The sequence below is a fragment of the Priapulus caudatus genome, unplaced genomic scaffold (assembly GCF_000485595.1).
Source record: "Priapulus caudatus unplaced genomic scaffold, Priapulus_caudatus-5.0.1 Scaffold259, whole genome shotgun sequence".
Taxonomy (NCBI): Eukaryota; Metazoa; Priapulida; class Priapulimorpha; order Priapulimorphida; family Priapulidae; genus Priapulus; species Priapulus caudatus.
In genome coordinates, this window is record NW_014577320.1 from 127,271 (window position 1) to 149,790 (window position 22,520).

Genomic DNA, 22,520 nt, shown 5'->3' on the forward strand with positions numbered 1-22,520 from the left:
TAGTGCATAGTGCATAGTGCATAGTGCATAGTGCATAAAAAACAACTAACGCGCCAACCAAAAAAACCTCCAATTACGACCATTGCAGTTATTCTCGCCCTACGTGCATAATCCAAAGGTTTGTCCAAGCGCCAGAACTGCTGAATTGACCGATAACACCCTGATTCTACATAACCATGGAAGTGGTTTGATGGGGAGCAGCGAACTATATGAAATGGCGCCAACAGGTGGCGCTGTTCGCGCTTCGCGCGTATATCTGCTGCGGAACGTCCAGGAAATAGAATTGAGAATTATTTACACAAGACCAGTGGTCTGTCAGATTTAAAAAAAACCAGCCCAGACAAACCATTAATTAGTGGAAAAAAAACGATGCAACTTTTGAGTCAAATGTATTTTAACAACCATGGTGGTTGGAAGGTCATTAATTTCATGCACTGAATGTTTCTACTGTGAATAGGGATGTGGGGTGGGGGGGGGGAAGAGAATACGTTGCAAAATAAAAACTCCAACAAAACTACCAACTCAAATTTACAAGTGGACCATTTTTGTACTACATTGACTTACTGGTGTTTGCAACTCACCCCACATTACCAGCTAAATGAGTGTCACTGAGCCAAGAAACACATTGCTACCAGTATCACGTGGCAGTAAGTTGCATGCAGCAAACATGATATAGAATAGAATATGAATAGAACTGAGCTATTCTGTTACATAACTGGTAACAGTAATGTTCCCACCGTCGCAACTTACCTCTAATGATATCTTGCCAAACCAAGCAAAGAAAGTGCTGTATCTCGTTCGCATGAATCCCGCAACATTGCGCAAAATAATGTAGGAGGTTATCTGTAAATACACGCAGTAACGCTGTAACAATTGCAATGCAATCGTAATTTACTTATATCAGGCTATCGAGTGGTAGAGTTAAGTATGTACACTGTACCTACACTCAGTACATCCTGATGAAATCCTGGATGAGATGGTGGAGAATGACATAGCACAAAAGAAAAAAAAAAACACGAGAAAAGGACCCCACTTTCGTGATGCTAGTAGCCGCCAAAAACAGCAGTAAAATTAGAAATGGCCATTGTTGACAAGGTGGTACGGTATTTCCAAAGTAGCACTGTTTCTATAGAGTATGAACAAGATTCTTACCGGTATAAAAGCTACATAGGGATGAACCTCGTTGCATTCAGGCTTCGTTTTGCAGAAAAAGGTAAATGTTGTATAGCTCTGAAAGTCACAGACACACACTCATACATAATTATATATATATACACACACACTCACGTTAAATTGACTACGTCACAAATTTTCTATGATAAAATTTGTTCAATTTTTGTTGCCATTTGTTTACATTAAAAGTAAGAACTAATGGGACTAAATGTATCGTCAAATTCTTACCTGATAAGATTGTTTCTCAACTAGTAATAAAAAATCCAAAAAACCTGGACGATTTGATATTATGTTCCTGACTTGTGATTAATTGCTTGCTATGGGCTATGTATGAGTCACGAGTGTATGTTCACATCGAACAATATAGTAAAATAGGAAGTATAATGCAGCAATTTAACCGTAAAAAGTGAACAGAATGACTTATATTTTGTGAAAAAGTGGAAATATTTTTATATTTTTTTATATTATTTACGGTGACGAAATCACTTTAAGTACATGCAATGCATATGGTCACATTGATACTCGAAGGCCGAATTACGGTGCGCTGCCTTTTCAAGTACAGTAGTTCAGTTCAGTTCAGAGTACAAAGAAATCATCATGACGCAAAACAGCGAGACGTCTGCTAACAAAAACAGCAGTCTCATGAACACTTACCATTATGCCTATTACCGACAACAAGCACACTATCCAACACACGCCTCGGGAGAACAAGCTCCCATTGCCTTTGTCATCTAGCAGCTCGAACCTTTTCAACAGGAAGTAGGCATAGCCAAATATCACGCCGAAGACTACGCTCTGGAAACAGAGAGAATTCGTGCAGTGCTGCTGAGTCTTTATTTGGCATGCAGATCATTCGCAGCAGTACAAGGATATCACGTTGAAATCTACCGCTCAGCTGCTGGGACCCGTGTTGTTGTTGTTGCTGCTTGGTGCTGGCGCGTGGTGTTCGCGATGGTGGTGGCGGCGGTGGTGGCGATGGTGGTGGCGGCGGTGGAGGTATGGGGGTAGGTGCTGTAGTGGTGAGGTGGCATGGTTTAGAACGCAGCAGCCATCGCAACAATGCTACAGTCTTGCAGCAACAAACTGTAGTTACATCTAAATGTAGTCATAGCCGTTTTAATTTGAACTATCCCCTTGAGCCGTTCAGTCCTCTATAATATGGCTCACATGGAAATCGCAATTCTCATCATAATTCAGAACAAAACGTTTGTATGTGAAAAGCATGAAATAAGTTTAGGATTATAATTAGGATAGTAAATATTTTGGGTTTTATCGATACCAATATTTGATGAAAAAACCTGTTAAAAATTTGGGATAACACATGTTATACTCCTTATATTGTAACGTATAATATATTCTCTCGAGAAATCCAATGCATGAATAAAAAATAGTGAACGTTTTCCTATACAATTTTTAAAATCGACATTTTGATTTTGAAAATGAAGTTTTCGTCTTTCACATGTACATACAATAGCTTTTACTCACTTAATTTGCAATGTAGAAATATGCTAAGATAAATTTTATGCTCTACACATACTGTAAACTACACATTTGGGCAAAACAGTCGTGCATGCTTGACATCCATGTGAAAATTTAAGTTATATGAAAAAAATTCCTTCCATGCTCAAACATTATGAATCTAGGTTGTTTCCTTCTTGTGATATCACGAACTGCAAATGCAACTGAAGTCTCTGCCTTTGCAGAGCCTCAATTCCATGATACTTCCATGATTACTTGATTTCTCTACATCTAACCGTTAAGGTGACACCAACAAATTACAGAACAGCAAGAACAGGTTACAGCAAGACATAAATAGAAACGCGTGGCAATCACTTAACAAATACCCCCCACCCCCACCCACCTACGCCCGAGACGACACATACAACACTCCACACGCAGACTTTGTAAAAGTCGAGGAACCCACGTTTCCTAGACTTTTACACACAAGAAAAGTACAGTGTGCATTAGGCACGGACATTTACACTATACTTAACCGTGATCATGTGGCTTAGCATCTGTTAAACATCTCAATTCCCTATCCTATGGTAAAATTATTCACTTTCTAAAACATCAGCTGCCATTGAAAAATATCTCATGGCTAACAACTGCTTGCATGACAAGGTTGGCATGGCACGACTTTAATATTCTGTGATATATATATATTCTGTGAACCCTCTCACCAGTGCAACGAAATTGTATCATTTTAGGTACAAATTATTAATATTAACCGAATTTTAAATATACAACTGGGTCTATGTATATAATACATTTTGTTAACAAGGAAAAAGCCAAATGACAGATTAGTTATATCTAGTTGCTAAATCCAAGTATTTACATACATATCTGTCAAGCTGCCAGCGAAACCACCACTCTTTCACAGAATCATCACTTGTCACAAATAGTGCCTTGAAAGGACGAGTGACAAAGATCTTTTCGAATAAAACCTGCGAAAAAGGACATTACATATATTTAGGCTACATATATTTCGCACCAATACAAAGCATGATGAGAGGGTAGTAAAATACTAGAAGGCATTTAGACGTAGCAGAAAAATCTACACCAACAGAGTCACCATTATTTACTTGGTGTATAGGTTGTGATTATACCATTGTACACCCGATTACTATATTTTTTGTGATTATATCTTTTAAACGAATTTGTGTTAAATTTATTGTTTGATTGATTGATGGATGGATTTATTGAGTCATTGGTCAACATTCATGCTGTTTCTGATATTAATTGAAGACTCACTGCTGAAGACCTGTTCATCCCAATGTGAGTGTAACCATTTTAAATTTACAAAATATAGAATTTATCATATGCATTGGCTCATAGGAATTAGTATTAAAACCTCTTGAGATATACGGGGAAAAACTCGTTCCACCACAGAGTCACCGCAGTAGACGTTAGATGAGCGCTGTCGCTCCGCGGCACTTGTTATTAAATGCAACATTTTATTTTCTGGAGTGTTTGTCTCTTTTGTAACTTGCCTCAAGCGCTTGTGGTGCATACTGTTGATAATATCTCTGATGAAAAATAGGTACCAATCAATCGGTAGGGCCTACTGCAATGTGAGACACTGGCCCTAAATAACAACCTCAGGAGTAACATAATTAACTGACTGTCAATTATGATATCTTGATATCTCCCGATGTCTTGAAAAATAATAACTTGCCACATCTATAACGACAATACTTAGGCATAATTGAAAGCTTGACAAAGCAATGTTTTCGAAACCCATGCACAAAATAAATTCTACGACGATAATGTGACTCCACTTCTTGTCTCTTCCGCCGATCTTCTCAAAATAATACATATAGCTGTGATATTTTAAAGTAATTACTACGAGAGTTTTCCAGGGGTTTCCCCACCGTTATTGCTTGAGTAACAATAAAATGTCTTAGAACCTTTGTATTCACCAAAACATGTAGGCCTACGATTGCAAGTCTGTTCTGTTGCCATCTCTCGGATTTTCTCGCGGTAGCGCGAGACATCAACCAGGGTGTAGTAATGCAAATACTCGCACCGCAGAAATCAGGTCAGAGTGTAAACAGAGAGGTTCATACTAGCGTAACAGGAGTGTAATACTAATGCTGCGTAAAGTCTGTTATTAGAGAAGCTTGTGGATTACCAGTCAGATAGTAATACGAGAATGACAATAACAGAAAAATGCTCTGAATTATTTACATAAAAAGTCAATAATATTTACCATAAAGAATTGCACGCTCTTTTGTTATAATTATATGCACTTGGTTTAAAGGCGCCATTTGTATTTTGGATTCTCCGGACACGATAATATCTGGAGTTGGTATGATGTGGTCAAATCAATTTTTCGATACTATAACTGCATAAAATCGTAGTGTGTATGCAATTATAGCATAGAAAAATGGATTTGACCACATCATACCAGCAATAAATGTTATCGTGTCCCGACTCACAAAATCACAAATGGCGTCTTCAAAACAAGTGCACATAATTAAAACAAAGGGGCATGCAATTCTGTGTGATAAATATTATTGACTTTTTATGTCAATAATTCAGAGCACTTTCTGTCATTGTGATTCCTGTGTTACTATCCGACTTGTAATCCACAAGCTTATATAATAACAGACTTTACGCGGCATTAGTACTGCACTCCTGTTACGCTAGTATTGAACCTCTGTGTTTACACTCTGACCCGATTTATGCGGTGCAACTGTATGCATTACTGCACCCTGATAGATGTCTCGCGGCTACCGTAAGAGAGTCCGAGAGATGGCAACGGTAAACAAACAAAAACGCAAAATTGTAATCGTGCATGTGTTGGTGAATACGAAGGTTCTAAGACATTTTATCGTTACCCTAGACAATTGCTGTTACTCAAGCAATAACGGTAGGTATCATGAAAGTGGGGAAAACACTGGAAAACTCTCCCAATAATTACTTTAAAGCTTGGATGTTTTCGCAGGCGAGCACGTGTCGGATATAGCACAGCAGATCATGTCGGTCACAGGCACTTAGAGCGTTTCAATAAAATATAATGCTAAATAAATACGAAATCTATTTACTACCAAAGTATTAATGTTTCTATATTCTCTTTCACCTATTATTGCCGACAATTTCCTGTAAATACCGTCCAAATGCTCATCTGCAACAAACGCTGGCTGCCGCTGCACACTGACACATAAATATATAGCAGGTAGGAAAGCATGCTGCCAAAATTCACTCGACGCTCGCTTGATTTCATACGAATACAACACAAATATTCAACCATTCTACTCCATCTTTGTTTCTATTTGAAGAACAGTGTTCACTTGTTATAAAAACATACTGTCTGTGTTCGTAATCGAGCTGTGTCACGCGAAATCACACAAAGCCTGACAAAATTCTCGCGTTCGCTCCCGTTGCGCAGTTTATGTAAATGGCTGGCGGAATCAGGAAACACCCACCGGCACTCTTCGTGACCTCATTTTTGCGCCGCAACGCTGCAACATTTTTGCAACGCTCCACTGGCAGCTTTGACGAGGCTCGTACGGGAGTTGGAAAGCAGCGTGGTAGTTTCCCAAAATGCAGTACGCCGCCTATAGCCCTGTACTTGCAGCCATTTACATAAACTGCTCAACGGGAGCGAACGCGAGAATTTCGTCAGGCTTTGTGTGATTTCGCGTGACACAGCTCAGTTACGAACACAGACAGTATGTTTTTATAACAAGTGAACACTGTTCTTCAAATAGAAACAAAGATGGAGTAGAATGGTTGAATATTTGTGTTGTATTCAGATGAAATCAAGCGAGCGTCGAGCGAATTTTGGCAGCATCCTTTCCTACCTGCTATATATTTATGTGTCAGTGTGCAGCGGCAGCCAGCGTTTGTTGCAGATGAGCATTTGGATGGCATTTACAGGAAATTGTCAGCAATAATAGGTGAAAGAGAGTATAGAAACATTAAGACTTTGGTAGTAAATAGATTTCGTATTTATTTAGCATTATATTTTATTGAAAGGCTCCAAGTGCCTGTGATGCTGGTACGTGACTAATTCCACAAAGAGTGCTGCGGGTGATATCCAAGATGAAAATGGATTACCTCGGACAGGAATAATATTGTGATGATAGCAATCAGGAATACTATCTTCAGAACCATGTAAAGATAATGCCATGGGCTCCCTGCAATGAAAGTACACATATAAGCAACATACGAACCAAAACCACAGCACAGATTTTGGCTCGCCTTCACAGGGGGCCTATACTGAGCTGTTTATTTGACATTTAACCATAACCTGGAGAAATATTTTCAGCCTGCAAGCCTCCAAAATATATACTGTAATGTAAGTACAATATTGTATAATTATTGCCTGATTATGAGGGAAACAGAAGCTTGCGGGCTACAAAAATAAATGTTGCTCGAAAGTTGAAGTTAACGTTGATTTTGGGGGTCCAAAAAAATCTGTGTTGCCCAACCAACCACCCAAATACACATTAATTGTTTTGTTATACATCAAATCAGGAATAAATAATACTAAGGCTCCAGACAATCATGTAGGGGAGCCTTGGCTCGACCAAGCTGCGAGACTAACGTAAATACATGGCTCACGACGTATGACCGTATAAACTGTGTACGAATGCCAGAATTTCAGCAGTTACGCTGCAGAATATCAACAAATAATTCGTTATAAACTGAAGACGTTTGCACAGTGTGCTAGCACTTCTGATAACAGTGAATAGCTGATGCCTACGCAAGGTGATCTATGCACCAATGATAAATCTAGGCTCAGGTTTCGTTAACCGGGCCCGTAATCAATATAGTCTGAACCAGTGAAATAGGCAGGTGGGTAACAGTGTTTTACTACTTATACTTCTAAAAACAGGAACCAGCGTGCAATATAATCGACAAATCGACAAACCTTCGCAAATCCACGACTGAAGATAATACCAGGTATGCATAATACCAGGTATGCAGTATCAGTACATATTACACAATTAGTACATACACCAGCACATTAAACAACGCTATCTCAACTAATAAAACAATTAGGCGCAGAAATCATACCGAACCCCAACACGCCCACGCGGGGTGCTGTACGAACACTGTCCGTAAAACCAGCAATGTGGTGAGGTGATGCTGTAACATGCTTTCACGACCCAACCACCTACAGGTATAGATATGCCTGACGACTCGCGGCTGTCATTCTACAGCTAACGACACGTGCCTATATATATCTCATCATCTGACGACCCACGCGTACACGCTGTACGGTGCTACACGCTCTCCACCCTTCAACCCGACTATGCGTGAAGTAAGGAGGAGCCTCACAGCCGTACGTGACTGCTCACACGGCTCATCGTGTGAAACATGGAGCTATTACCTGACAGCGAAAAAGATCGACCTTATGACCAGGTAAAAGGAAAACGGACATCAAACAGCATCGCACACCTATTGCGTGTCATCGCACTCCTGACATGTGCACGCGAGCCAGGGTGCAGGGTTGGAAAATGGACGGTTGCCGACTTATTCTTATTCACATCAGTTATTTCAATCCTATTTGACTTGCTCTCTCTAAATGTTAAAATAAAATCCTTGAGTTCACCAATGTGTCTTTTGCTCTTTGTTGTATTGCTGATTGGTGGTTAAAAGCTGACAGCACGTAACCGTAGACTAGAATGTACACGCAGCATAATAGGGTTTTATACCGCGCTTCCTCCTAAGTTGCTGATGTAAGACAGATGATTTAGTAGCTTGCTAAAAAAACACTTTTCAAAATGCACTGAGCAGATATAAAAGTAGGCACATTTTTGGTTTAGTCTTTTCAAATCGTGTTCGTAATGGGAACAATTCACTAATCACTAATATCTCGTGAGAGCGATTTCAGGACTGCCAGGTAAACGGTAAAGGTAAAGGTAAACGGCAACAGCAAGCGGTTGAATGAATTTGAATGTATGTGCTACCTTTAAGTTTAAGTTAGTTGATTAGTTATATATTTTTATTATATTGTTTTTTTTGCATTAAGCACCTTAAAATAATGTTTAATATTTATATACACTATACTTGAAATTTGTTTGGTTTCCATTTGTACGTAACATTTAATCCTTTTTTGCTGTGTTCGGGTGTATGGGAAACATGTTCTTTAATATTGTGCCTTTGACTTTCATCACTAGTTTAATCTGCAAAATAAGCACACATGCAACTGTTATTATTAGTTTTGTACCTCAGATTCGGGACACCCTCATTTTGCTGCAGACTCCCTGTTTTTGAGAGCAGGAAGTGCTTTTGACTTCCTTGATCAAAAGTTGATTTCTACCATTGTAACACGACTGTAGCGTCTTCATTAGGGGCGGGAAGAATCATCAATAGATATTAATGTATCGTGAAACAAACCTTGATGATACATATATATCGATACTCTACATAATAAAATCCAAATCATTTGAGACAAGTCACAGCTCAATAGAAGTTGTTTACTAAGCGCTCGACGATACTGAATGGTAAGTATTCACATGATTGGTAATGTCCAGGTTGACTGTATAACTTGCTAGGTAGTTTACCTCGAAAGTACCACGACATATCGCATCGTGAAAGGTGTATCGTTATGTGAATCGTATCGTGAGCTACTCATATCGTCCCACCACTAATCTTCACTGAGATTGGGCTTCATTTATGATTTATACCCGTTTTTACTTCCTAATAGTTATTTAGAAATTTATTAGTTAATTGATTAATTTCAACGGCATTTTTGTTTACACAGTTGGCATCATTGTTGGTGCTGCTAATCACAATAGAGATTCAGTTGGGCTATGACTACAATGTCTCTTTCAATTTAATATAATCAGAGAAAAGTTTGAAGTATTAAAAAATAAGAGGACATATACACAGCACAAAAGTATCCATATCACATTATATTGAAACACTGTAGCAAATTATCTAAACAAAAGAACGTATTTTTATGTGCCTATTAATAGCAAGAAAATGCAAGTATGGATGACTCACCATCTGCAGATGTCGCACTAACTTGAGGCAGCATGCACATTGTGCAGTAGATGACTAGAAACCAGAAAGTGACGAGCGGCACAAAGTAGTAAAACTGATATGGCCGGTTCATTACGAAGCACAGCATGATCACTAACATGTTTAGCCGAAAAACCATCTGCAAGTAAAAAAAACAAATTAATTTAATTTAATTTATTTTAACAAAAATTTATTCTAATAAGATTTAGAAGTGATAAGTTTATAACGCGGTTGACATTTCTGTTCAGTTCTTAGGATGTTCTTTCATTTAAGTCTGAGCTACAATGTGACACATGCCGACACGCGCACGCACGCATACGTGCACATATGCAAATTCACAGCTGCACAGACATACTATCACACAAATGTCCATACCCAAATATCTGTTGTACTAAACAACAGGCTATCTACGTCAGTAAATTTATCCACAGGGTAGGGCTAGAATAATATCCACTTACATACAATACAAAAAAACAAAACGTCCGGTTCAAGCTCCAATACCGACTGCACATTGATGTGTTATATGCAGAATACAACTGTTCGGCAAATCACATGCTATGCAAACATCATTTGGAAATAATTCCTTGTCAAAGAGTATTGTTTCAACTTTCAGTATTTTTACTATCAGAACTAGGAAGGTAGTTAACTGTTTATAGGTGAATGTGAGTCAAAGGACATAAACCACTGTCAATTCTGTTGAACTGAAATGTAGGCGAATCCTGCCCCAGACTGCAGGAAATAAAGTCAAAATAATGATGATCAATACGTTTCTTGGAAATAATATAACTCCAATACCATTGTGATTACTGGGATGCCATTTCACATGCATCACAACCCCAATAAGCCACCATACCAAGAAAAACTAAAAGGAAATTTGATGTACAACCAACAGCAGCCCTTCACACTTTATATGCAGAGTGTCATGTATATTATAGTTGTGGGGTGGGTGTAGAAATAGGCGAGGAATAGGAGAGGACGAGATGAATAACTATAAGATCTTTGCAACAAGTGCCGCGGAGCGACAGCGCTCATCTAACGTCTACTGCGATGACTCTGTGGTGGAGTGGTGGGATTCTAGTAAACCCTGTTAGTCCCAAATGTGTTCACATACACGCCGAATAGATTTGTGCCCAACTGTTGAAGGACGCACGGACGCACGGACGGACGGACGCACGGACGATCATGCGATTCTACAAGCTGCATCTGACTATGTCAGATGAGCTAAAAACGTAATAAACAGTAAATAACTCACTACACTTTAACTGAACGTTAGCTTTGAAAATAAAACTGTAAAAATATGTATTAAGCCTATATTCCCTCAACGAAAAAACAACTCAAAAAACGCATTTCACCGCGGTTCTGTATCATGGCGGCAAGAGTCGACGCAGGTCACGTACCAGCACAGCTATAGATATCATATAACACGTGTTGTATGATATCTATAAGCATATGCAGGCTGCAGCCTTCATGACCTTCAGTGCTTGGTATCACTGCATGGCAACAAGAGACGCGTCACAACATTGCCGCAGTGTAGACCCGAAACTTTGTAGTCTAAAAGCTTTGAATGAACGTATTCCTGAGCTTTTTTTTTACCTATCACACATATATAGGCAAGTACAAACGTTCAATGTTAAAATAATTCATGTTTGCCTGATTTTATGTTTTCCGCTTGAAACTTCGAGGCAGGGCACCTTTAATCTCAAGGTGCGAAATTAACGCAAGTCCGGAGTCAAATACTCCCTGATTTACTGTCGGACTCACTGATTTGACATACGCAGGAGTCCGTGTGACTCCCTGAAAATTCTGCCATACTAACTAGTTCGTTCTGAACAGAGCACGGCCTCGCCGAATTACCGTATTTTTCAGCTGTCTAAAGATGAGTGTCAATGACACTGTAGCTCACCACAAAAAATGACACAAATGAGTGAGTGAGAAGAAGTCAGTTTTAATTGAGCAACCATCGACATACATTATGGAAACGAAGAGTATATATGGGAGAACTCCCACTATATATTCTTGATAATTATATGTGTAATTTTTTATGTGAAAATAAATGTTTGAGATGTGAAAGTCTGAGATGAGGGCGAGTGATGGCGTTACACCTAAATGATCGCCATTTAACGTTTTTATAATATTCAGATTTAGGCACTGCCTAAAAGCGGAGCTCCCGATGTGTAACATGTAAGATTGAGAGGATACGCTTATTCGACGTAGCTGCTATGTACCACGTGACAATGGTGTTTCCCTGCCCATAACACAACTTTTGTCAAAGGTTAATTGGTTGCATGGAAGTGTTTACTTCGTATGAGTTTTTCTAGGCGGTAGCACACGGTTGCCATCTGTTTATCGCAATAATAATTTATAAACCAAAATGAATCACAATTTGTGACGGTAGATGGTGCTATACCCGCTTTGTAGCGATGGCGTTCTAAATAAATAGGTTATGCTGCGTTCTGACATGTTTTGTAAAACTTTACGCTAATATAGACGTTTTATGGGCAGGGTGGAGAGGAAATACCAATTTTGCATTAAAGATATTGTCAATGAAATCTTGTAAAACGAACCAGACGAGTGACACCACAGACTGTTTGTTATCTGCGTTTTTTTGCATAAATTGCATAAACCTACCTAATTTGCATTTTTTTTTTTTATATCAAAACCCCTAGCCCTTATTCATTCACATACCAAAAATGAGCAAAATCCGTTGAACCTGAACTGACTAATGGCAATTCCCATTTTTGCCAAAAAATTGCTGTGGCTCGAAAGTACGTCGACTGGCGTGCTCCAAAATAGGACGTTTAATATGGGAGCATAGCAGTAACAACTATACCCAATTTCAAACATGTGGGTCAAACGGTTCCTGAGTTATCGTTGACCGTAGCTAAATGTTGACGGACGGACGTACGACGGACGACAACCCATGGCAATAGCTCAGCTTGACGACGTCAAGGTGAGCTAACAATTGGGCAGACATGCCACCGCATGAATCTTCAAAATAAGCACATGCATTATTGTTAATATCTTTAATTTTGAACTTCAGACTGCGGACTCATTTTGCTGCGGACTCCCTCTTTTTGAGGGTTGGGAGTCCGCTCGACCCCCGAGTTAAATTTTGCAGGTGGAGGGGGCTCTAATAGCAAAAGCAGTTCAGTTCTTTGTTAACAGTCAACAAATCCATGTTTAACCCTCCTCTTGAGAGTCAAAAGGTTATCAGACACTTACTCTTCGCACGTCAGCGGAAAGTAGATTTCATGGTCCTTTCAATAATGTGATAAAAACGGTAGGTCAGCGCTGAAACAAAAAAGTTTTGCACTCGGTCCATTAGACCATGTCTTCAGAAAATGTCGGATATCTGACCTTTCCCCCACTGCCCTTTGACCTGTGAGCCCAAATTTCGCGCTGTTGATGGGTTTCCTCCCCATCACACTATACATCGAATATTAAGAGCGTAGGTCGAGCCGTTGAGATTTGTGCCGCAATTCCGTATTTCCTCCTATACCTTAAGTTAAGGGGGAAATATTCCCCCTCCATTGACACATCTTGACCTTTGACCCTTGACCCCCAAATTCGACATTCCGAGTCCTTTTCACGATCCCCCCCCCCTCCCCGACGTCCCGAATATCAAGACCGTACGTCGAGCAGTTAATGCTAGCCGCACACTATACGATTTTGCACTGTGCACAGCACTAAGCCCCCGCACACTATACGACCCGCTCCCGATCGATCGGGAGGCCACCGCACACTGTCCGACTCAAAGTTGACGCATCGAGAGTGAAGACATCAGGGTTTCGCGTGAGGGTCACCAATGTGTCGGTTAACTCTGGTAAGCTGGCCCATGCTGCCCAGGCAGTCTTCTTTCCACAACCAAAAAACTGTGATGTTGTATCGCACCCGGTTAGGCTGTGGAAGAGGTGTAGTGCGAAGGATTTTGAAGGACCAAGCTTGGTGAAGATGGATACAAAACAGCCTATATCCGAACCGTGGATAGCGATGTTGTTGTTTTGGCAGTCCGATTTTTTGAGAATCTCGGCCTATCGGAGCTCTGGGTAGGCCTCAGTAGCGGCAAACATTACCGTGACATTCCCGTCCATGTCATCTTCACCAAGCTTGGTTCTTTAAAATCCTTTGCACTACCCTTCTTCCACAGCCTAACCGGGTGTGATACAACATCACAGTTTTTTGGTTTTGGAAAGAAGACTGCCTGGGCAGCATGGGCCAGCTTACCAGAGTTAACCGACACATTGGTGACCCTCACGCGAAACCCTGATGTCTTCACTCTCGAGTCGATACATATGCAGCGGATCGAATGCCTAGTTGTTCTCATGTACAGCAAAGGATGTGGTGCAGATGGTGTCAACGAGGCCCGGCATCGCCTATTCACCACTGAAAGCAGAATGTTGGAGAACCTCCCACCTACACAAGCAGCACTGTTCCAGCATGTCAAACGAGCGCTACTTCAGGCCAGCTTCTACTGGAATCAGTCTACCACAGTGCAGCAACGAATTCCCGACTTCAGTGAGTGGGGCTGGCGAAAAGATGGTACGGGTGCCTGGCAGCCGCTATGAACTACACTCCGTGACGCTTCAGAAGCATGCACCCTTCTGGTGCACTGCAGCTGCCTCAAGTCATGCACAGGAAGGTGCAAGTGTAATCGCGCCGGTGTCAGGTGCACGATGCTCTGCAAATGCGAGAGCGGATGTAGCAACAACGTTGACAGCAACGACTAGTGGGACTTAATGCTAAAATGTATGGGCACAGGCCATACATATATCGAGAGCACTGTTGTGCCCAGTTGAACTTACTGATTATATAACTGGACACAAACCATGACAGTAATCACTTCTAACCAAAGATTCCATATCGGAAAGCCTACCTTGTCTGTTGTATTTGTCTCTTTATACACAACTGTGTAACTGTAACTATGTTAACCTAACATACATGTAGGAATAGATGACCAATATGGAATAGACAAATCAAGCAAATTATAATTCTTGTTGAAGCCATGTCCACCATTGTCCACCATGTTTGAGCTTCGTAGAATAAAAATTTACACGAATATTTGGTACTTAAATCATTCTTTTTATTATTTCCTCACGATAATGTATGTCAGTATGTTTATGTGTGCATGTTAATGATTGATAACCAGGGGCGTGTACAGGATTTTGACCAGGAGGGGGTCTAACCGTAACCCAAACTTGCGAGCACGCGAAATTTTTGAAATTAGACCCCCTCAGATTTGTTTTCTGCGCGAGCAGGGTGGGGGGGTCCGGACCCCCTGGACCCCCCCCCCTGTACACGCCCCTGATAACCCTCAAATTAGTTTCATTCCAACATTACACCCCCCAAAGATAGAAAGAGATTAGAAAATCTAAGTATACAGCATTTGCCCGTATGGCAGCCATATTGGATTTGACCATTGTAACAGCCCAAAGAAACCTCAATTCGATGTAAGAACATCATAATCAGATTCTCTGACCTCGAAAACCCCATAAATATATAAACTTTTATCATACTAGCTCTTTCCCTTTTGGAACTACAATTGATCTTTAGCTCAGATGGCGGCCATTTTGGATTTGCCCAATATGGCGGCCCCAGGGGCGCCCTTCTTGGCGCCCGGCAGAAATCGTAATAGTATGGTATAAGCTACCTCTTGACCAAATTTGGTACTTTTAGAAGAATCTGCACCAAAATATCCCTAACAGACCTGACTATATGTCAGATGAGCTAAAAAAGATCTTTTAGATTTTTATAGTAATGAATGGATCTTTCTATTACATACACCAAGTGCCCAATCATGTCATGTTATTATAGATTTAATCGGTGCAGGACTACCTAATCTGCGATGCCAAAAAAATTGTCGTGAACTCATATCCTCCACATCTCCTAAGCAAACAATACACTTAGCATGTATTGCTAGTAAGTGAAAACTTACTTCTAACACACGGCGCAGGCCATTTTGCCGGCTTTGCCAATAGAAGGGGAAATATGCACACCGGCTCTGGAACACAAACAAAGCACACAGTAAAGGATAGTCCCACACCAAATAAATCCGAAAAGCAGTAGATGGTATTGAGATATAAAGGATTTATAAAGTTATGCAGTGGTGAGAGAGTGAATTAAAGCAGTTAAAATGCACTCCACCAAAATGTGCCAACAAAGAAAAACTCAAGGAGAGATCAAACTTGGTCTTCATGAAGGTTACTTTTTACGTTTTATTAGCAGATTTCACACGTGGTGAGGAATGGGAACGTATTAGTGTGCGTGCTGCCGTCTAAAGCAAATGCATGTGCAAAGTATTTAGCAAAATACAGAGATCACACATTGTTATAACATGTTGGTTATATGAATACTTGGTCACTTCGACACAATTCTACACCGGCCACCGTACTAAAAATTACGCAGAGATATCAATGCAAGCTAAAACACCACGTACACGCCTGGATGAATATTAATGGTCAAGATTCAATATATGCCTAGTATGCCAAATGCGCCAGTGTCAGCTGAGTAGTATCTCTCCAACTGTCCCCAGAACTTTACTCAACTACAGCGGTGGGCCAGTAATTGTGCGTTTCTCACCTATGTAAATATCAATTCATCACCAACGTCACGACTTTTAACATATACCATTTTTAAAGAAATCATTTGTCCGTCTATGTCTACAATACCAAGAGAAGTATCTTGACATGCCAGAGATACAATTGAGCTTTTATTGTATCTGATGGACGTAGTAAATTTGAAAGAATAAATCACTTCCTCTTATTCAGTACATACACGAACACAAAGCGCCGATAGCTTTAATTTGACCAAACATCTGAAACGACATTTTTGGTTTTATTAAACCCTGTCTTATAAAACTTAGTCTTCCCTGTGGTAACTTATTTCCAACACCCACCCACCTCACTCGACCTCACATAGTGCTAATATTGTTAAGGTCAGTCTAACGTCGTTGGATGTTACCTATCGTCAGCTTAGACAACTGCATCATTGATGATTCGATCTATTGAGAAAAACGTACAACGTGATAACACTGCACAGGGAGTTTCCCTTAGTTGAATCTCCACTGGTTATTTTTAAAAGATTACAGTATTAAAAAATCTCATAGCATTTCTCTTTAAAATGTACACTATTATATTTCAGCAATTATGTTCACTGATTTGCTTGGAAATTGAAGGCTCTTGTAAGGAGTTGGTTGTCCAACCCAAAAGCATAAAATATAAACGCCCTTAAAATGTGATTACCACATGATTTACACATAATCTTCACATGAAGGTAGGTCGTGTTGCATACTAAATTACGTATCATACGACAAAATTGTTTTGTGGCTTGCTGAGAAAACTGACAAATGTGATATATACTTGCATCATTTTGCTGTTCATTAAATATTCATCATCATTTCTTTAAATTATTTTAGGGAAGTTATAAGTGTAAATGACAACCCATACTGCCTTAAGCTAGCATATAACAGCTCGCATTATATGCTATTATTATAATAAACATCACCAGCGCACCATTTGTGGTATGCCGTGTGACAATAAAACAAATTACTTATAGACGTTTTGTCAATAATACAATATCACGAGTATAAGAATTATAAATCTGTAATTTATTTACTACTGAGGTTATTAATGTGATTACTATTTGAATTATGCTGCGGGCAACTGTCAATAACTCAAATCCAACAGGGGTTTCTGCCTTGCCCACAACAAGTTAAAGATGCATTCCCACGTACATTTTTGTGACAAACCACTGTAACAAGTGCCGCAGAGCGACAGCGCTCATCTAACGTCTACTGCGGTGACTCTGTGGTGGAGTGGTGGGATTCTAGTAAACCCTGCTAGTCCCAAATGTGTTCACATTAGTGCTGTGCGTCGGATCCGATAATCCGAATCCGATCCGATCCGAATCCGATCGGATTCGGATTTGGATCGGACGAAGCGATGAAAAAGATAGAGTGTGTGTTGCGCGCGCGCGCGTGTGTGTGTTTGAGAAGAGAGAGACCTGAGAGGGAGTGTGTATGAGTCTGAAGAGAGAGAGGTGCGCGCGCCGCTGCGGGTGTGTGTGTGTGAGAGAAAGAGACTGAAAGAGAGACGTGTTTGTGTATTGGTTGTAGTGTGTGACGAGAGAGAGGAGAGAGAGTAGAGAGGGAGAGAAGAGAGTAGAGAGAGAGAGAGAGAGAGAGAGAGAGAGAGAGAGAGAGAGAGAGAGAGCGAGAGAAGCGAGAGAGGTGTGGCGCGGCGCGTGATGTGTGGTGTGTGTGTGTGGTGTGTGTGTGTGTGTTGTGTGTGCTGTGTGTGTGAGAGAGAGAGAGAGAGAGAAGAGTTGCTGCGCGTATTGTATGTGTGTGTGTGTGTGTGTGGTGAGAGAAGAGAGAGAGAGAAGAGAGATGTGTGCGTGTTTGTGTTGTGGTTGTGTGTGTGTGTGTGTTGTGTGTGTGTGTGTTGTGTGTGTGTGTGCGTGTGTGGTGTGTGTGAGAGAGAGGGTGTGGCGCGTGTGTGGGTTGTGTGTATACAGAGAAAGAGACAGAGGGATCAGGCAATGCTCAGACGAAAAGCCATTGGAACCAACGTTGGATGGAATTTATCGTTTCAGATCAATCACCCGTTCTCTAACTTTTCTTACGTCTAAAGTCCGCCGTTCCCCATCTTGATCCAACAACTCCAAAGTTTTGATGTTGAACCAAATTATAAACGAATTTTACATTGAGGCTGTCCACTAATTACAATTTTATGTTCCGATTCGGTTCGGTATTTCGGATCGGATAATTTTTTTTTCCGGACGGATTTAGCGAGTACACTCGGATTCGTGATGTCAAAATTGCCACCGGATTCGGATCTCGGATGGACATTCAAAATAGCCATCGGATCGCATTCGATTCGGCTTTTCAAAACAATGTCGGTATGGATTTTGGTTCATGTCGGATCGCGAGCGCAGCTCAGTCAATACACGCAGGCCGAAACAGTGGAATCGCACAGGCGATGGTAACCAGGAACCTTCTCAAAAAAGAATGTTCGTTGGGAATCGTTATGCAAAGTTGCCACGAGATGGCGCGTTGACGTTTATGTCTTTCAGATTAAAGATGGACAGTCCTCATCATACCAGTAGCAACACCTATTTGCAAGACAGAATAGGTAAGCACTCACATTACCTACGGCAAAGCCTACAGGCTGCAAATTGCAATAGAGAGCTGCCACTGTAACGAATTAAGGCCAGGCATAAGACACGGCAACCGAACACATGCACTGGCAGGCAGCCAACTGGCAGTGGCATACGGTGACATGTAACTATACTGACGTACAGAATGACATAGAAATTATACGATTTAAGGAACATAAACCTTCTCAAGCAATTTAGCTTTTGAAATTTCACTGTGACATTGTAGCCTCATACATCGCAGGCATGTCTAGATCTACTAGCCACTCGGCAGTTCAAATTTCTTTTAACACGTAACAGTTAGACAATCCATGTTTAAGCCTCCTCTTGAGGTCATAAAGTTATCCGACACTTCTCTTCGCCATTAGCAGAAAGGGACATTTCATGGTCGCTTTCAATAAAGCCATAAAATGCTAGGGTCACGTGAAACAAAAAAGTTTTTTCATCGCGTCGTCAGACACCATGTCCTCAGAAAATGTCTAAAATCTGCCTGTGCCCATTTGACCTTTGACCTGTGACTTCCATTATCGCCCAGTGATGGCTTTTCTACATGCTGCTATACACCGACTATCACGAGCCTAGGTCGAGCCGTTTAGATTGTGACGCAATTCGCATTTTCCTCTATACTTAAGTTAAGGAGTGAATGTTCCCCCTTCTTTACAAGACCTCTTGACTTTGACTTTGACCCCAGCTTCGACATCCCAACTCGTTTTCGATATACCCCCCCCCACGTCCGAATATCGTGATCCGACGTTACGTCCGAGCGTTAAGATTGTGCCAACTGTTGAAGACCACGGACGCACGGACGGACGGAACGCACGACGTCATGCGATTCTACACGCTTGGCATCTTGACTATGTCAGATGAGCTAAACAACGTAATAAACAGTATAACATCATAACTTTAACTGAAGCGTTCAGCTTTGAAAATAAAACTGTAAAATAATGTATTAAGCTTATATTCTACAAAAACAACTCAAAAAACGCATTTCACACGGCGGTTGACTGTATCATGGCGGAAGAGTCGAACGAGGTCAAGTACCAGCAACAAGCTATAGATATCACATAGACAACGTGTTGTATATATCTTATAGAGCATATGCATGCTGCAGGCCTTCATGACCTTCAGGTGCTTGGTAATGCACTGCAATGGCAAGCAAGAACGCGTCAAACATTGCCGCAGTGTAGACGCCGAAACTTTGTAGTCTACGAAGTTTGAATGAACGTATTCCTCGAAGCTTTTTTTTTTTACCGCCCGGCTCTTTTTTTTTGGTATCACACATATATAAGGCAAGTACAACGTTCAATGTAAAATAATTCATGGTTTGCCTGATGTTTATGTTTTCCGCTGAAACTTCGAGCAGGGCACCTTTAAATCTCAAGGTGCGAATTCAACGGCAAGTCGAGGTCCAAAATACTCCCTGATTTACTGCGACTCACTGATTTGACATACGCAGGATCCGTGTGACCCTGAAAATTCTGCCATACTAACTTAGTTTACGTTCTGAACAGAAGCACGGCTCGCCGAATAACCGTATTTTTCAGCTGTCTAAAGCATGAGTGTTCAAATGAACTGTACGATCACCACAAAAAAATGACACAAATGAATGGTGAGAGAATCAGTTTAATTGAGGGCGCCACGCATCGACATACATTATGGAAAACGAAGAGTATATATGGGAGAATCTCCCACTATATATCCTTGATACATTCATAGTGGTAATTTTTTATGTAAAATAAAGTTTGAGATGTGAAAGTCTGAGATGAGGGCCGAGTGATGGGTTACCACCTAAATGATCGCCATTTAACGTTTATAATATTCAGGATTCTAGGCACTGCTAAAAGCGGAGGCTCCGATGTGTAACATGTAAAGAATTGAAGGATACGCTTATTCGACGGTAGCCTGCTATGTACCACGTGACATGGTGTTTTTCGCCTTGCCATAACACAACGTTTTGTCAAGGTTAATCTGGTTGGCATGAATGTGTCTTACTTCGTATGAGTTTTTTCTAGCGGTAAGCACACAGGTTGCCATCTGTCTTAGTTCGCATACTAATTTATAACCAAAATGAATACAATTTGTGACGGTAGATGTGCTATACCCGCTTTGTACCGAGGCGTTCTAAAATAGGTTATGCTGCGTTATGCATGTTTTGTAAAACTTTTCGCGCTATATAGAGTTTTATGGCAGGGGGGCGGAAATACCAATTTTGCATTAAAGATATTGTAATGAAATCTTGTAAAACGAACGGGCAGATAGAGTGCAACCACGACTGTTTGTTTCTGCGTTTTTTGGTCATAAATTGCATAAACCTATCCTAATTTGCTTTTTTTTTTTAATACTCAAAACCCCTAGCCTATTCATTCACATACCAAAAATGAGGCAACAATCCGGTTGAACCTGAACTCGACTAATGGCAATTTCACATTTTTGCCAAAAATTCTAGTGGCTCGAAAGTCCGTCGACTGGCGTGCTCCAAAATAGGCGTTTAATATGCGGAGCATAGCAGTAACAACTATACCCAATTTCCAAACAATGATGGGTCAAACGGTTCCTGAGTTATCGTTGACGCGTAGCATAAATGTTGACGGCGGACGTAACGACGGATCGAAAACCCATGGATAGCTCGCTTGACGACGTCAAGGTGAGGCTAACTAATTGCAGACCATGCCACGCATGAACTCAAAATAAGCACATGCTGATTTTGTGAATTATCTTTAATTTGAATTCAGAACTGCGACTCATTTTGCTGGCGGACTCGCCTCTTTTGAGCGGTGGGAGTCCCTGACCCCACCGAGTTAAATTTTGGCAGGTGGAGGGGGCTCTAAAGCAAAAGCAGTTCGTTCTATTGTTTTAAAGTCAACTAAATCCATGTTTAACCCGATCCTCTTGAGAGTCAAAAGGTATCAAGTACACTCTACTCTTTCGCGACCAGTCAGCGAAAGTAGATTCATGGTCCTTTCAATAATGTGATAAAACGGTAGGTCAGCGCGCTGAAACAAAAAAGTTTTTGCCACTCGGTCCCTTAGACCATGTTTTCAGAAATGTCGGATATTGACTTTGCCCCCTGCCCTTTGAACGCTGTGAGCCCAAATTTCGCGAGCCTGTTGATGGTTTCCTCCCCATCAACTATACATCGAACTATTAAGAGCCGTAGGTCGAGCCGTTGAGGATTTGTGCCGCAATTCCGTTTCCTCCTATACCTAAGTTAAGGGGGAAATATTCCCCTCCATTGACACAATCTTGAACCTTTGACCTTGACCCCAAATTCGAAAATTCGAGTCCTTTCACGATCCCGCCCCCTCCCCGCGTCGCGAAATATCACAGACCGTAGTCGAGCAGTTTAATGCTAGCCGCACACTCCTGAGATTATTGGCACTGTGCACAGCACTAAGCCCCGCCCAAACGACCCGCTCCGTCGATCGGGAGGCACCGCAACACGTCCGACTCAAGTTGACGCAACCATGGGCACTCTCATGGCGTTCCAAGCGGATTTAGCGTTCTAAGGGTCGGAGTGTTTCCCGATGTTCGAATGCCATTGCCATTGAATGGCGGTTTCCGATGGCGCTCGCTACTGTGATTGGTCAATTTTCTTCAGCGCGCGCCGATCGGTGCGGATGGCCACGCACACTATCCGAGTCGCGTCGTAAGCCTCCGCACCTATCCGACTCGATCTGCCTCACGGATTCAAGAATTCGAATCGGCCAAAATACCTCCAG

General features: G+C 41.1%; 1 protein-coding gene across 2 annotated transcripts in view; it reads right to left on the reverse strand.

Annotated features, from left to right (window-relative positions):
• Positions 1-22,520, reverse strand: part of LOC106808202 (CAS1 domain-containing protein 1-like) — a 52,914-nt gene that overhangs the window by 6,504 nt on the left and 23,890 nt on the right. The window contains exons 15-21 of one of the 2 annotated variants that reach the window (XM_014810810.1): positions 15,584-15,649; positions 9,634-9,790; positions 6,736-6,815; positions 3,513-3,617; positions 1,828-1,968; positions 1,153-1,230; positions 751-843 (exon numbers count right to left, since the gene is read on the reverse strand). In XM_014810810.1, the coding sequence (XP_014666296.1) occupies positions 751-843; positions 1,153-1,230; positions 1,828-1,968; positions 3,513-3,617; positions 6,736-6,815; positions 9,634-9,790; positions 15,584-15,649 (720 nt within the window). The remainder of the gene's footprint in view (positions 1-750; positions 844-1,152; positions 1,231-1,827; positions 1,969-3,512; positions 3,618-6,735; positions 6,816-9,633; positions 9,791-15,583; positions 15,650-22,520) is intronic. The other variant, XM_014810811.1, reaches the window with a different exon arrangement.